Source organism: Mixophyes fleayi, chromosome 7 (genome assembly GCF_038048845.1).
Source record: "Mixophyes fleayi isolate aMixFle1 chromosome 7, aMixFle1.hap1, whole genome shotgun sequence".
Taxonomy (NCBI): Eukaryota; Metazoa; Chordata; class Amphibia; order Anura; family Limnodynastidae; genus Mixophyes; species Mixophyes fleayi.
The window spans coordinates 49,389,644-49,405,788 of record NC_134408.1 but is presented as its reverse complement, the minus strand read 5'-3'; the positions used below and the strand labels follow the sequence as shown (position 1 = coordinate 49,405,788).

Sequence of the window (16,145 nt, the reverse complement as noted above, 5' to 3'; positions counted from 1 at the left end):
CTATGATAGAAAGGTGTCTGAACTTGCAGTGCATAGCAACAGACCAGTCAGAGTCAACATGCTGTCCCCTGTCCACCACCGAAAAAGCCTACAGTGGGAAGCGGAAGCAACGGGACTTGAGATTCTGCCGCCACCATATTGACGTCCACTTCTTCTACAGTTCAGAGTCCATCAGGTAGAAAAACTAAATGTTTTCGTTTTCCTATTTAACATGAGGTTGTGTTTTTGCAGTTTTCCAGGTTTATGGCTGTGCTTAAACAGATCTCTGTTTGAATTGTTATAGTTTTCTTTAACTTTTGTTAAGCAGGAAGAAGTAAATATACTGAGAAGATCAAAAAGTTATAGATCACTCTTTCTCAATCTCTATCCTTATCTGTATCTTACTGTGGTTTTTTTGTTAAAACATTTTGTTTATGCATTTGTCATAGTAACTGGCTGATATTTAGTTAGAGTTAATTGAGAATATGACCACCAGACGAGCTCTAGAATAGACAGATGTGGAGATGTAGTGTGGGTTCACGTCTGGCAAAGTTTCTGAAGAATCTGTGTGTTAGCATGCAGTTCATGAGAAAGGTGTTAATTTACATAGGATTTCCATCTGTATATACTAATCTGCCTGAATTAAAAGTAATTATATTTCTTCAAACTTAATCTCTCTATAAGACCTCGAAGGTAAACATTATAATTGTGAGAGAGAAAAAAAGAATAGAAAAAGGCAGGCAACAATATGTAGAAGGGTATCAATAGCAACACATACAGTGACTGTAATAATATTCAAACACTTTGGCATTCTTACCAGTGACGGCACAAACTGCTCTATAATGTTAAATGAAAGTATATAATTCTAATGCTTCTCTTAATTACATATTTTTTAAAAAACAATTGATTGTATAGGTATTCACCACTTTATGTTAAAGCTGGGTAGGAATGTGCTCATCTGTTGTTACAGCTATGAGTGTATTTAGGAAAGTCTCTACCAGCTTTCCACATTTGAACACTGCGATTTTCATCACCATTCTTTCTTGCATTACTGCTGGAGCTCAATCAGCTTGGAGGGGACTTTTGGTGAACAATAATTTTGAAATCGTTGCACAAGTTTTCTGAGATCTGGGATTCGACTAGGCCACAGGACATTTATATTTATTTTGAATTTAAGCCACTATTTAGCAGTGGAAGAAGCTGTCCTGGTCTGATGAATCAAGTTTCTTGTATAACATGGGGATAGTCGGGTGCGTCATTTAGGGAAGAAATGGCAGCAGGATGCACTATGGGAAGAAGGCAAGCAGATGGAGGCAGTGTGATGCTCTGGGTAATGTTCTGCTGGGAATTCTTGGGTCTTGGCATTCATATGGATGTTACTGTGATACATACCTACCTAAACATTGTTGCAGACCAAGTACAATTGTTCAGGAATGGTTTGAGAAACATGACAAAGATTTCAAGGTGTTGAATGGTTGGCCAAATTCCCCAGTCCTCAATCCAATCGAGCATCTGTGGGATTTGCTGGAAAACAAGTACAATCCATGGAGGCCCCACCTCGCAACTTACAAGACTTAAAGCATCTGCTGCTAACGTCTATGTGCGAGATACCACAGGACACCGACAGAGGTCTTGTGGCGTATTAGGCAGGTGGTTTCAGTGTTGCAGCTGATCGGTGTATATCAAAGGCATTTATTACGGAGCTGAATAATATACATGAAACAACTGATGTGTTTATACCATGCTCCCTTTCACATCTCTGCAGCATATTGTGATGTTAGGATGGTAATGCTATTAAAAAGAGCTATAAAATAGTTATTAGAAACAAACAGGTCTGCCCTAGTAAGATTACTTATTCTAGTCTATAAGATCATTGTGCCCTAACTTCCCCTTGACAGTAACAGTCTGATACTATATAGACTAGAGTTGAGATACTCTAATAGGTGTTCAGATGAGGTTAAGTTTTTAGTGACCTAACATCATACTTTAGTTTCCACTATTAGACAATCCAGCACGTACCTGTGGTATTTAGATGTTATATTGGCCCAACAACATGTTGCATGAGTGGAATTGATTTTTGCTTTTCATTACAGAGCCAAGACTCCAACCAGCCTTTAATTTAATGGGTATTAAAATAAGTTGTGGTGGGGCAGTCTATAAACCTGCCATCCAGATTTGTGTTTGTCAAATGCACTGGGTTCCAGTCTCTTACCCGTTTACATACTAGTGAAAGCATGATTTATGACACCAGTGGATAAAGGGCCATAACTTACCTACCTTGATGTTTTATAGAATACATAGTTTATTTTAACATACTTAAAATGCATAATGGATGATAATATGTATTAACTCCTGTAAATAATGTCTATATAAATGGGGTTCTAACTTCAGTGTTTATAATTGGTGAGTTCTGGTGTCATCACTTCCAGTGGTTGCTAGAAAGCCTTGTGTATTATAAGGTATAACATACCCCTACTGAAAACTATTTTGAATATTAGGAGACACCTTGGATTTCAATGACCTCTATAAACACTCAGACAGGGACCATAAAGCCCCTCAGTGGCTTCTAATATCCTTGTAATCTACAGTGTTAGATTATCCAATATATACATTTCTGTTCATTATATGCTACTAGATGGTACTTATTAATTTCATAATGCATAGTTAGTGCTTATTGATGTGGTATTTTTCAGTGTTTATTAAATCACTTTTGAGTTTATGGAATAATATAAACCCTTATTACATATTATAATACTTGTTTCCATTTCCTGTGTAAACTAATTTGACCTACCTGTCTGGATACATGATATATGCACTATACATTGTCACTCTTATAAATGTCTTGCATTCCACAGGTTTTGCTGTGGCCCAGTGTATAAACCAGCACACTGTAACACCAGCATCTTCCCCATCACCTCCCTCAAGCGGCAGCTCCAGCGGAAGCACCGGGCCTTGTGATTCTGCCACCACCAGTTTGACGTCAACTCCTTCTACAATTCAGAGCCCATCAGGTAGAAAAAATACATGTGTTCATGTTCCTTTTTTACATGAGGTTGTTTTTTTTTGTGTCGCTATTTTCAAATTTTTTTGCTGTGCTTAAACAGGTTTCTGATGTAATTGTTGTTTTCTGTTTAAGTATCAATCACAGCAGGATGAAGTAAATATACTGAGAAGATTAAAGTTATTGATCACTGTTTCTCAATCTCGATCCTTAACTGTACTTTTTTTTTTATTTTTTTAAAAAGATCTTGTTTGTGCATTTGTCGTAATAACTGTCTGATATATAGTTAGTTAATTGAGAATATGACCACCAGACGAGCTCTAGAATAGACAGATGTGGAGATGTAATGTGGGTTCATGTCTGCCAAAGTTTCTGAAGAATCTGTGTGTTAGCATGCAGTTCATGAGAAAGGTGTGAATTTACATAGAATTTCCATGTGTATATACTAATCTTCCTGAAGTAAATGTAACTATATATTCCTCAAACATAATTTCTCTATAAGACCTCGAAGGTAAACATGATTGTGAGAGAGAAAATGTATACTCCCAGAAAAAGAGTAGAAACTTGCAGATAACCTTAAACAATATGTACAAGAGTATCAATAGCTACACGTACAGTGATTATAATAGTATTCAAACCCTTTGGTTATTCTGAGAATTCTTACCAGCAATGACACAAACTGCTCTATTATGTTAAATGAAAATATAATTCTAAATCTTTCTCTTAATTACATATTTTTTAAAAAACAATTGATTGTATAAGTATTAACCACCTTATATTAATGCTGGGTAGAAATGTGCACATCTGTTAATGCTATGAGTGTATTTAGGAAAGTCTCTACCAGCTTTCCACATTTGAACACTGCGATTTTCATCACCATTCTTTTTTGCATTACTGATGGAGCTCAATCAGCTTGGGGGGGACTTTTGGTGAACAGTCATTTTCAAATCGTTGCACAATTTCTCTGACATCTGGGATTTGACTAGGCCACAGGACATTGATATTGATTTGAATTTAAGCCACTCCAATGTGGCTTTACCTTTATGCTTTGGGCCGTTATTAATTTACTGGAGTACGGAGCAGTGGAAGAAGCTGGCTTGGTCTGGTAAAAGAAAACTTGATTTATATCATGTGGACAGCCGAGGGCATCATTTACCTGGGGAAGAAATGGCACAACGATGCACTATGGGAAATAGGCAAGTAGATGGAGGCAGTGTGATGCTCTGGGAAAAGATCTGATGGATTGAGATCTGGGATTTGACTAGGCCACAGGATATTGATTTTGAACTTAAGCCACTCCAATGTGGCTTCACCTTTATGGTTTGGGCTGTTGTCCTGTTGGAATATAAATCTAAGTTCTTAATGTCTTGCAATCAAGGTTTGTCTTGCTCCTTCCAATTTTCTCTCTTTGTTGACAAGTGCCTGAAGCAGAGAAGCCTTCTCATAGATATATGCTCCTGCCACCATGCTTAATGATAGGGGGATAGTGTTCTTAGAATAATGTTTGAACACATCGTCTAGCATTGAAGCCAAAAAAGTTCAATCTTTATCAGACCATAGAAACTTTGGCCACTTGGTATGTGGGTCTTCCACATGCTTTATAACAAACTCTGGGTGATAATTCATGCTAGTTTTCTTCAGCAACATTTTTAGTTTTGCAACCCTCCCAAATACCGTAGATTTGTAAAGTGTCTGGGCACTTGTCCCATGGAACGTTTCTCATCATGTCTGCCATAGAAGACTCTAACTTAAGGCCTCTAGGTGGCGCTCTTAGCGAGTGCCCTTTATGCACAGTTGCTCTGTCTTGGAGGAAAGCCATTTTTCCCAAAATCTTTTATGTTTTACTTAACAGTGGTCCAGGGTATGGAAGATAGTCTTTGATTTAAATTTTCTTTGCTCTTTATGAAAATGGAAGTGCACAAATTGTTAGATCGCTCACAGACATGTGTAAAGCAATTGAAAAAAAACAAACCAACAACAAACTGGACTCCATCAATTATTATGTTCATTTATGTGACCTAATGACAGCTGATTACACCTAGGTTTATTTAGACAATTTATTCTTGGCAAAAGAGATGAATAAAGTAAGTAATTGTCTTTTTGTTTTTTATAATAATAATTTATTTGTCATTGGAGTATTTTGTATTACTCATTGGTAAGGATGTCCATATAAATTTTGACTCCATCACGTAAGAAAATTAAATGTGTACAAAAGGGATAACATTCAAAAGGAATATTTTAATTGCCCTAAGTTCATATAGCCAACAGTTTTCAAACTTTAATTACTGACTTACAAGGAAGCAGTGGGGAGAACTAAATGTAAAGGCCACCTGGCCACACAGACAGACCCTCTGGGGGCCTTGAGAATTGCGGTTCGGCAGTAATTGCACCAATGTCAGGGTTCTAGGCAGGACCATCACTGAACATATTAAAGTTGAGCAACAATAAATAATCCTCGGAGTTTGATTTATGGCATTGTGCTGTGTAAAATGATTCACTGAATAATTTAAACCACAACACAACAAATTGACATAAACATTACACCAACCATCATCATGTGAGTACAATGTAAAACTCAAGAAATGTTATTGGGTTTAGTGTGACAGATATAAGTGTCAAGAATTACAATACCCCCTGCATCTATAGACTTACTGAGTAGTCCTCTGACACCTGGCACTAGATGAGCCCCACAGAATAAGTTTATAATACTCATAATAAAAGGAGCATGTGTAGAAATAGGCCAGACTACCAAGAAAGAGATCTTAAATCGCTGATATTTACTATGAGCGCTTTGTTTGAGCTCCGAGATAAAACCATGAGTGTAATTGCCAGTCACCTAATATCTGTTATACAAATGGCATATAAAAGAAAAACTATTCAAAAGCATGGGATTCTATTTCATCCTAAGAACAAGTACTTTTGATTGTTTTTCCTTGAAATCTGCTTAAATAGTCCCTGAAGACCAGAATTTACAAAGTCTACAATGTATTGTCTGCAATAACCAATTTTTATATGGATTTGTTTACAAATTATTGTCTAGTTTTAATTGTATTTTGCCAAGGCAAGAATTGCCAGTACTCTTAATCTTTCTATGACTGTACAACACTTATTACACATTAATTCCCTTGAAAATGTTCTAATATTCATGATATTTTATTTCTGATTCTGATTTGTGGCTGAAATGTGTTGGGATATGTTAATTGATTTAACTAGTTTTCCATGTCCAGGGTGGTTAGAATTGGGAGCTTCCACCTTCTCATTTTTTTTAATGCGAGTTGCGCCAATCCACATTATCTCTAGAAGAAAATAAAAACAGGATATTTGTTAAATAAGCCACAGTTTTGCTATGATAACTTTCCCACATGTAAAAATATTTAAATATACCACTAATAAATATATTTCAATGCACAACTAGTAATATATTAAAATATAAAGTACACAACAAACTCATGTAGTTTATATTTCAGTTACACACCAAAAAAAATGCAACTAAACCAACGCATGAACTTACCTACTTATATGCAGACACATAGCTGAGTCACTCCTGATTGGCTTGCACATTTCTAGTGCAGTTGTAAAAATAAAAAAGAGAAAGTATCAGGAGTAAGCAGGGACGAGTATGCCCCACGATCTGCAGGTGGATACCCCGTGATCTAGCAGTAGATCAGTATCTAACAGTTCGCCACATCTGTTTTAGATTCCAATGGCACTTTCTGTATGGTTCAACTCATCTACACTATTAATAAAAAGTCTAGAAAGTCACTGGTAAACCTGGCACCACTGCTTGTTTTAGGTTTCAGGGCCTCTTGTCCAGTAGGTACAGAACATCATGGAGTGAGCTCACCTGGAGGGCCTGGTCAAACATTGGTTTTACAGAGGATTTATAATTACTCACATTACGTAATGTATGATGAAGGGTGAGCAGTTATTAATCCTCGGTAACACAGCTCTGCCACCCTGACACTAGGGCCCATTAAGTTAAATCTGAGTTACTGAAGGGTTATCTCTGGCACAGTCTGGGTTACAGAGTGTGAAGGATAGCTCAACCTTCCATGTAACTTCTGGTGTTTTTATAACCTTTATTACTGCCATTTTTACTAGTGTTTGTAGGTCAGTAGAAGTGTCTATAGGCTTTCCTAATACATTCCCAATGTAAACCAATATGGATAGAACAAGACATCATTGAAAATGATGTGAAATACATAATTTTAACGCCAACGCATTTGAGACCTTACACTGGGATATAGAGCAATGTAGGAGAGATTTTGTATTAGCCTTAGCTACATACTGAATTGGATCTATTTGTTGCTGGAATATTAGCTACTGTAACATGTACTTCATATTGTATATATTTGTGTCAGCAACATCTCAGTAGTATGTGACAGCAGATGTTCTGGTTAACAATCGACCCACACCACAAGCCCATGCTCCATGCTGCCACGTTATGTAGAAGCGTTTTTGTTCCTAAGAGCAGTATGCAATAAGATTTAAATGTAGTAATAATCATAAAAATCCCCTGTTCTCCCATCAGGAGAAACCTGGCACTCGGAACTAATTTTGCTCCATTCAGTTTCCTTTTATTTTACAAACGCCATTAATTCAAGCATGCAATTAGCACTGGCACAAAGATCAATCAAAGCATTTACTTATTAAAATGAAAATTGCCAAGTGGATGGCAATGCACTTTTAACAGACTTTTAATAGTACATTAAAAGCAACAGTAAAACGACTATGAATTAAAGATAACGGAATAACATTTCTGACATAGTCTTATTCCTTTCTATATAGGATGTAAACTTCTTGGTAATGATTAGCTTTTATCAATAGCTCATGTTCACGGAAATCGTGTTTCAGAAATCATTAAAGTATATTAAATTACCTTTTTCTAGTTTGGGTAAAGCACTGGCTACTGTTTTACATATATTATATAAGATGTTAAATCTTTTTTTCAGTTAAATACCATTTCATACTTAAAAATATAAAAAGCACAAAAATCATGTGACAAGAAGAATAATACATATTTATCTACTAATAATTACATTGGACAAATGGAAAATAAAAAATGGGTTTTGTGTGCCTTTAACAGTCTCTCTTTAGCTGTGCCACTGACACTATAAACCAGTGGTTCCCAAACTTTTTCAGTTCGTGGCACCCTTAGAGTCTCCAAATTTTTTCAAGGCACCCCTCCAAAATAATTACTGAGCAGTCCTGTTTTAGAAGTAGTTGGGTCAAAAAATTGTAATAAGTATTTAGGTCACGACAGAAATACTTATTTAGTTGTATGCAAAAATGCCCCTCTGCATCCAGGCACACTGCCCCCTCTGCATCCAGGCACACTGCCCCCTCTGCATCCAGGCACACTGCCCCCTCTGCATCCAGGCACACTGCCCCCTCTGCATCCAGGCACACTGCCCCCTCTGCATCCAGGCACACTGCCCCCTCTGCATCCAGGCACACTGCCCCCTCTGCATCCAGGCACACTGCCCTCTCTCACGTTGCCCCCTCTCACGCTGTCCCCCTCCTATGCCCTCTCTCACGCTGTCCCCCTCCTATGCCCTCTCTCACGCTGTCCCCCTCCTATGCCCTCTCTCACGCTGCCCCCCTCCTATGCCCTCTCTCATGCTGTCCCCCTCCTATGCCCTCTCTCATGCTGTCCCCCTCCTATGCCCTCTCTCATGCTGTCCCCCTCCTATGCCCTCTCTCACGCTGTCCCCCTCCTATGCCCTCTGTCCCCCTCCTCTGCCCTCTGTCCCCCTCCTCTGCCCTCTGTCCCCCTCCTCTGCCCTCTGTCCCCCTCCTCTGCCCTCTGTCCCCCTCCTCTGCCCTCTGTCCCCCTCCTCTGCCCTCTGTCCCCCTCCTCTGCCCTCTGTCCCCCTCCTCTGCCCTCTGTCCCCCTCCTCTGCCCTCTGTCCCCCTCCTCTGCCCTCTGTCCCCCTCCTCTGGCCTCTGCCCTCTGTCCCCCTCCTCTGCCCTCTGTCCCCCTCCTCTGCCCTCTGTCCCCCTCCTCTGCCCTCTGTCTCCCTCCTCTGCCCTCTGTCTCCCTCCTCTGCCCTCTGTCCCCCTCCTCTGCCCTCTGTCTCCCTCCTCTGCCCTCTGTCCCCCTCCTCTGCCCTCCGTCCCCCTCCTCTGCCCTCCTCCTCTGCCCCCCTCCTCTGTCATTCTGTCCCCCTCCTTTGACATCATTCTGTCCCCCTCCTCCTCTGCCATCATTCTGTCCCCCTCCTCTGCCATCATTCTGTCCCCCTCCTCCTCTGCCATCATTCTGTCCCCCTCCTCCTCTGCCATCATTCTGTCCCCCTCCTCCTTTGCCATCATTCTGTCCCCCTCCTCCTTTGCCATCATTCTGTCCCCCTCCTCCTTTGCCATCATTCTGTCCCCCTCCTCTGCCATCATTCTGTCCCCCTCCTCTGCCCTCTGTCCCCCTCCTCTGCCCTCTGTCCGCCTCCTCTGCCCTCTGTCCCCCTCCTCTGCCATCATTCTGTCCCCCTCCTCTGCCATCATTCTGTCCCCCTCCTCTGCCATCATTCTGTCCCCCTCCTCTGCCATCATTCTGTTCCCCCTCCTCTGCCATCATTCTGTTCCCCTCCTTTGCCATCATTCTGTCCCCCTCCTTTGCCATCATTCTGCCCCCCTCCTCCTTTGCCATCATTCTGTCCCCCTCCTCCTCTGCCATCATTCTGTCCCCCTCCTCCTCTGCCATCATTCTGTCCCCCTCCTCCTCTGCCATCATTCTGTCCCCCTCCTCCTCTGCCATCATTCTGTCCCCCTCCTCCTCTGCCATCATTCTGTCCCCCTCCTCCTCTGCCATCTGTCCCCCTCCTCTGCCATCATTCTGTCCCCCTCCTCTGCCATCACTCTGTCCCCCTCCTCTGCCATCATTCTGTCCCCCTCCTCTGCCATCATTCTGTCTCCCTCCTCTGCCATCATTCTGTCTCCCTCCTCTGCCATCATTCTGTCTCCCTCCTCTGCCATCATTCTGTCTCCCTCCTCTGCCATCATTCTGTCCCCCTCCTCTGCCATCATTCTGTCCCCCTCCTCCTCTGCCATCATTCTGTCCCCCTCCTCCTCTGCCATCATTCTGTCCCCCTCCTCCTTTGCCATCATTCTGTCCCCCTCCTCCTTTGCCATCATTCTGTCCCCCTCCTCCTTTGCCATCATTCTGTCCCCCTCCTCCTTTGCCATCATTCTGTCCCCCTCCTCCTTTGCCATCATTCTGTCCCCCTCCTCTGCCATCATTCTGTCCCCCTCCTCTGCCATCATTCTGTCCCCCTCCTCCTTTGCCATCATTCTGTCCCCCTCCTCCTTTGCCATCATTCTGTCCCCCTCCGCCATCATTCTGTCCCCCTCCTCTGCCATCATTCTGTCCCCCTCCTCTGCCATCATTCTGTCCCCCTCCTCTGCCATCATTCTGTCCCCCTCCTCTGCCCTCTGTCCCCCTCCTCTGCCATCATTCTGTCCCCCTCCTCTGCCATCATTCTGTCCCCCTCCTCCTTTGCCATCATTCTGTCCCCCTCCTCCTTTGCCATCATTCTGTCCCCCTCCTCCTTTGCCATCATTCTGTCCCCCTCCTCCTTTGCCATCATTCTGTCCCCCTCCGCCATCATTCTGTCCCCCTCCGCCATCATTCTGTCCCCCTCCTCTGCCATCATTCTGTCCCCCTCCTCTGCCCTCTGTCCCCCTCCTCTGCCATCATTCTGTCCGCCTCCTCTGCCATCATTCTGTCCCCCTCCTCTGCCATCATTCTGTCCCCCTCCTCTGCCATCATTCTGTTCCCCCTCCTCTGCCATCATTCTGTTCCCCCTCCTCTGCCATCATTCTGTTCCCCTCCTTTGCCATCATTCTGTCCCCCTCCTTTGCCATCATTCTGCCCCCCTCCTCCTTTGCCATCATTCTGCCCCCCTCCTCCTTTGCCATCATTCTGTCCCCCTCCTCCTCTGCCATCATTCTGTCCCCCTCCTCCTCTGCCATCATTCTGTCCCCCTCCTCCTCTGCCATCATTCTGTCCCCCTCCTCCTCTGCCATCATTCTGTCCCCCTCCTCCTCTGCCATCATTCTGTCCCCCTCCTCCTCTGCCATCATTCTGTCCCCCTCCTCTGCCATCATTCTGTCCCCCTCCTCTGCCATCACTCTGTCCCCCTCCTCTGCCATCACTCTGTCCCCCTCCTCTGCCATCATTCTGTTCCCCCTCCTCTGCCATCATTCTGTTCCCCCTCCTCTGCCATCATTCTGTTCCCCCTCCTCTGCCATCATTCTGTTCCCCCTCCTCTGCCATCATTCTGTTCCCCCTCCTCTGCCATCATTCTGTTCCCCCTCCTCTGCCATCATTCTGTTCCCCCTCCTCTGCCATCATTCTGTCCCCCTCCTCCTCTGCCATCATTCTGTCCCCCTCCTCCTCTGCCATCATTCTGTCCCCCTCCTCCTCTGCCATCATTCTGTCCCCCTCCTCCTCTGCCATCATTCTGTCCCCCTCCTCCTCTGCCATCATTCTGTCCCCCTCCTCCTCTGCCATCATTCTCTCCCCCTCCTCTGCCATCTGTCCCCCTCCTCTGCCATCACTCTGTCCCCCTCCTCTGCCATCACTCTGTCTCCCTCCTCTGCCATCATTCTGTCTCCCTCCTCTGCCATCATTCTGTCTCCCTCCTCTGCCATCATTCTGTCTCCCTCCTCTGCCATCATTCTGTCTCCCTCCTCTGCCATCATTCTGTCTCCCTCCTCTGCCATCATTCTGTCTCCCTCCTCTGCCATCATTCTGTCTCCCTCCTCTGCCATCATTCTGTCTCCCTCCTCTGCCATCATTCTGTCTCCCTCCTCTGCCATCATTCTGTCTCCCTCCTCTGCCATCATTCTGTCCCCCTCCTCTGCCATCATTCTGTCCCCCTCCTCTGCCATCATTCTGTCTCCCTCCTCCTCTGCCATATGTCCCCCTCCTCTGCCATATGTCCCCCTCCTCTGCCATCTGTCCCCCTCCTCTGCCATCACTCTGTCCCCCTCCTCTGCCATCACTCTGTCTCCCTCCTCTGCCATCATTCTGTCTCCCTCCTCTGCCATCATTCTGTCTCCCTCCTCTGCCATCATTCTGTCTCCCTCCTCTGCCATCATTCTGTCTCCCTCCTCTGCCATCATTCTGTCTCCCTCCTCTGCCATCATTCTGTCTCCCTCCTCTGCCATCATTCTGTCTCCCTCCTCTGCCATCATTCTGTCTCCCTCCTCTGCCATCATTCTGTCTCCCTCCTTTGCCATCATTCTGTCCCCCTCCTACTCTGCCATCATTCTGTCCCCCTCCTCCTTTGCCATCATTCTGTCCCCCTCCTACTCTGCCATCATTCTGTCCCCCTCCTCCTTTGCCATCATTCTGTCCCCCTCCTCCTTTGCCATCATTATGTCCCCCTCCTCTGCTACGATCCCTCTCACACTCTTCCCCGCGCCAGGCGCCAGCCACAGAAAGAAATAAGAAAACAGGAACTTACCAATCCGCCGGGCGCCGGGACCCAGCAGCCTCCTCTCTCCCGCAGCTGTCACTGACGTTGATATTCAGTGACAGCTGCGGGAGATAGGAGGCTGCTGGGTCCCGGCGCCCGGCGGATTGGTAAGCTCCTGTTTCCTTTCTTCCTTATAGGTCTGGACCGCGGCACCCATGGGAGCCGCGGCGCACAGTTTGGAAACCGCCGCTATAAACTGATGAGAAGGTGACATATTGAGCAGTTATACCACTTGCTTAAAATTAAAAATATTACTCTGAGAATCATGGATGTGAAAAGATGAAGACACTTCTGGGTCTGTTATCTTCTCTGGCAAAAATGGGTATTTTTCGTCTGTACATCAAGAGATCAAAGCCAGTAAAGGTGCTGGTACAAGTACTATTGCAGTGCTGCTTCTATCGCCCTCTGGGTCCCATCTTCCGTTATCGCCCTCTGGGTCCCATCTTCTGTAATCACCCTCTGGGTTCCATCTTCCGTTATCGCCCTCTGGGTTCCATCTTCCGTTATCGCCCTCTGGGTTCCATCTTCCGTTATCGCCCTCTGGGTTCCATCTTCCGTTATCGCCCTCTGGGTTCCATCTTCCGTAATCGCCCTCTGGGTTCCATCTTCCGTAATCGCCCTCTGGTTCCCATCTTCCGTTATCGCCCTCTGGGTCCCATCTTCCGTTATCGCCCTCTGGGTCCCATCTTCCGTTATCGCCCTCTGGGTCCCATCTTCCGTTATCGCCCTCTGGGTCCCATCTTCCGTTATCGCCCTCTGGGTCCCATCTTCCGTTATCGCCCTCTGGGTTCCATCTTCCGTAATCGCCCTCTGGGTTCCATCTTCCGTAATCGCCCTCTGGGTTCCATCTTCTGTAATCGCCCTCTGGGTTCCATCTTCTGTAATCGCCCTCTGGGTTCCATCTTCTGTAATCGCCCTCTGGGTTCCATCTTCTGTAATCGCCCTCTGGGTTCCATCTTCTGTAATCGCCCTCTGGGTTCCATCTTCTGTAATCGCCCTCTGGGTTCCATCTTCTGTAATCGCCCTCTGGGTTCCATCTTCTGTAATCACCCTCTGAGTTCCATCTTCTGTAATCGCCCTCTGGGTTCCATCTTCCGTTATCGCCCTCTGGGTTCCATCTTCCGTTATCGCCCTCTGGGTTCCATCTTCCGTTATAGCGCTTTCAGTATGACTGAGCTTACCACTCTGGGCCAGTATCGCCAAGGGTTCTTAGTATTGCAGGGATTCCTCTGCAAGATTTTCATTATAAATCATGGGGAAAGGTGATTTTCTGTTACTGTGTATTAATAAATAGGCCCTATTTTAACCCCTTAAGCACTTTTATAAACATGATGACCTTAGGTCCTCTGCCCCCTTTCAGATTTTTTCTTTGGAAGCACTTTGATGATTACTATTGGCAAACTTGCTAATTCTAATTTGGGGGAGATTGGTTTTTTTTTGGGGTTTTTCTTTTTTACTGTGGAATACTTTTGTCTTTATTTTGTTTCCCTAATTTTTATTGCAGCTTTTCTCCCCTACTCCTTAGCAACGTTATTTGATATATTAAAGACAGCACTTAATGATTCAAAATAGTATATTTTACAAAATGTAAGTTGTTTACAGCCCTGTGTAGAACAGTAGATGCTCCATGTTGTTACAAAAATGTATTCTTAGGGGTAGATTCAATTCTCTGCGTTGTTCTATAGAACAAAGCGGCCTACGCACGATTACCATTACTATAGTAATAGCTGTGCACTATTACCGTTACTACAGTAATTTCTACGCTGATTTTTGATCACAGCTCTGTGAGCAAAAATCAAAATCCATGTTGAAATTACCGTAGTAACGATAATAGTACGCAGGGAATTGAATCTACCACTTAGTACTGTTTACAAAGTGCAGTGGTGGAGTGTGTGATTGGTGGGGGGGGGGGTTGTGCGTGTGAGTGTGTATACAAATTAAGAGTGGATAGTTTCTTAACATGCGGTTAGTGTACCCCAAGGGGTTTTTCAGGCAGACTAAATGGTTATCTCTAACTTGGAAAGTACTAGTGAAAAATAAGTTATATACAGTACAACTAAGAGATTTAGGGTTACTTGATCTAAATTTGCACATGGTACAGAGAGTACTTCATAGAAATTTACACTTCATAAATGATACTATATTTACACAAATTAGTGGGTATTTGGCAAATATAATCTTTACCACCGTGAGGTGGTAAAACAAAGTTTCTGAAACCTAATATAAACTTTTGCCCACTCCACCTTTTTTAATTTCATGGCAGGAAGTTAGGTAACAATTTCCTTTGTTAAAAAGTGTTTTGGGTTGTCTGCCAAACTTGTTGTTTTAAAACAACAATCCTATGAAAAATACATTTTTTTGTGGGTTGTTTTTTTTACATAATTTGTTTAGAAAGCGTCACAGATTCTGCAGCGCCTGACATAATCATACATTGAGGAAAACAGTATAATAGCAGGAACATGGGTACAGTTGAGTAGAAATAATAAATGCATGGATGCTATTAACAGAACAAATTACATAGCATGCAGAAAAATTCAGCAAAAGACATGACGGAGACAAACAAGGACTCCAGAAAGTGGAGAGACAAGAGACATAAGGTAATGGGCCCTGCCCATGACAGCTTACATTGTAGATAATGTAAGCATTGTGTAAAGCACTGTGGCAGGCTATAAAAACAATCTTGGTATTTACTGTTTTTCCTTAGTTTGTTTCTTCAGGCTGCTATTAATGATTTGTTCTTCTGCACAGTCTCATGGCAACTAGTCACATGACACATGATGTAGTGAGCAGAGAGGCTTTGGAATGCCCCTCTGAGCTCTGTGTAATGTAAAATCCACCTTCCCTCTCTGCCTTTACATAATGTATTGTGTGTCTGTGTACTGGCAGCTATATTTTGCAACCTCCAGATAGATTTGAAAAAGAGATAATGATTTGTAGGATGATAGTTAAGAAAATGGCTAGCAGATACGTGCTTAAAATGTTCTTAACTTGCTATTTAATGAAATAAAAAACCTATGTGAGATGGCTGTTTAAATTCTACACAAATGATTGTGTAATCCTCTGGCATTGATAGTTCTGTACAACTTGCTCCTTTTTCAGTAATAATATGTGTAGTAATATGTGATTTAACATTCTTTTCCTTTACAAATCTCATTAGTACAGGTATCTATTAAAGTCACTCAAATCTTTTTTTTTTTTATTGTATTTTGTACAGGTCAGCAAGTTTTGAAGATACATGTTTTTCTTTGTATCTAGCCAACATTCTTTGTGTGTTAGAATATTTTGTTCATTTATACTCTGTGTTCACTGCAACATTTCTTCAGCCCAGTTTCTTGTTGCGATTGAGATCATTTAGCCCTTACACTGAAAACAATGGGTATTAGATTTGAGTTTGGGTGTTAGATGGTCATGTAGAACAACCAGATTGCACGGTGTATAGAGAGAGTAAATTGTCTGATAACAAAGACTAATGGCTCGAACTTGGCTACACCATTATTTTACAACATGATCATCTGTTCTTTCAGAGTGTGGGAGAGTTAGTATATTTAATTGCATTTATTACAAAATGTCTTGTCGTATTGGAACAGATTGTATTTTAGCTTTAGTAATCTTTTCAGTTACTAGGTAGCCGTTTTAGCAGTTAACAGAGTGGCGGTGACATTTTACAAGTCCTGTTTAATATCTCT

The 16,145-nt window shown here is 43.3% G+C and overlaps 1 protein-coding gene across 6 annotated transcripts in view; it reads left to right on the top strand.

Annotated features, from left to right (window-relative positions):
* Nucleotides 1-16,145, top strand: part of CLEC16A (C-type lectin domain containing 16A) — a 260,297-nt gene that overhangs the window by 227,545 nt on the left and 16,607 nt on the right. For all 6 annotated transcript variants that reach the window (XM_075179808.1, XM_075179805.1, XM_075179807.1 and 3 more), the window contains one exon: nt 2,835-2,990. In XM_075179808.1, coding sequence (XP_075035909.1) covers nt 2,835-2,990 — 156 coding nt within the window. The remainder of the gene's footprint in view (nt 1-2,834; nt 2,991-16,145) is intronic.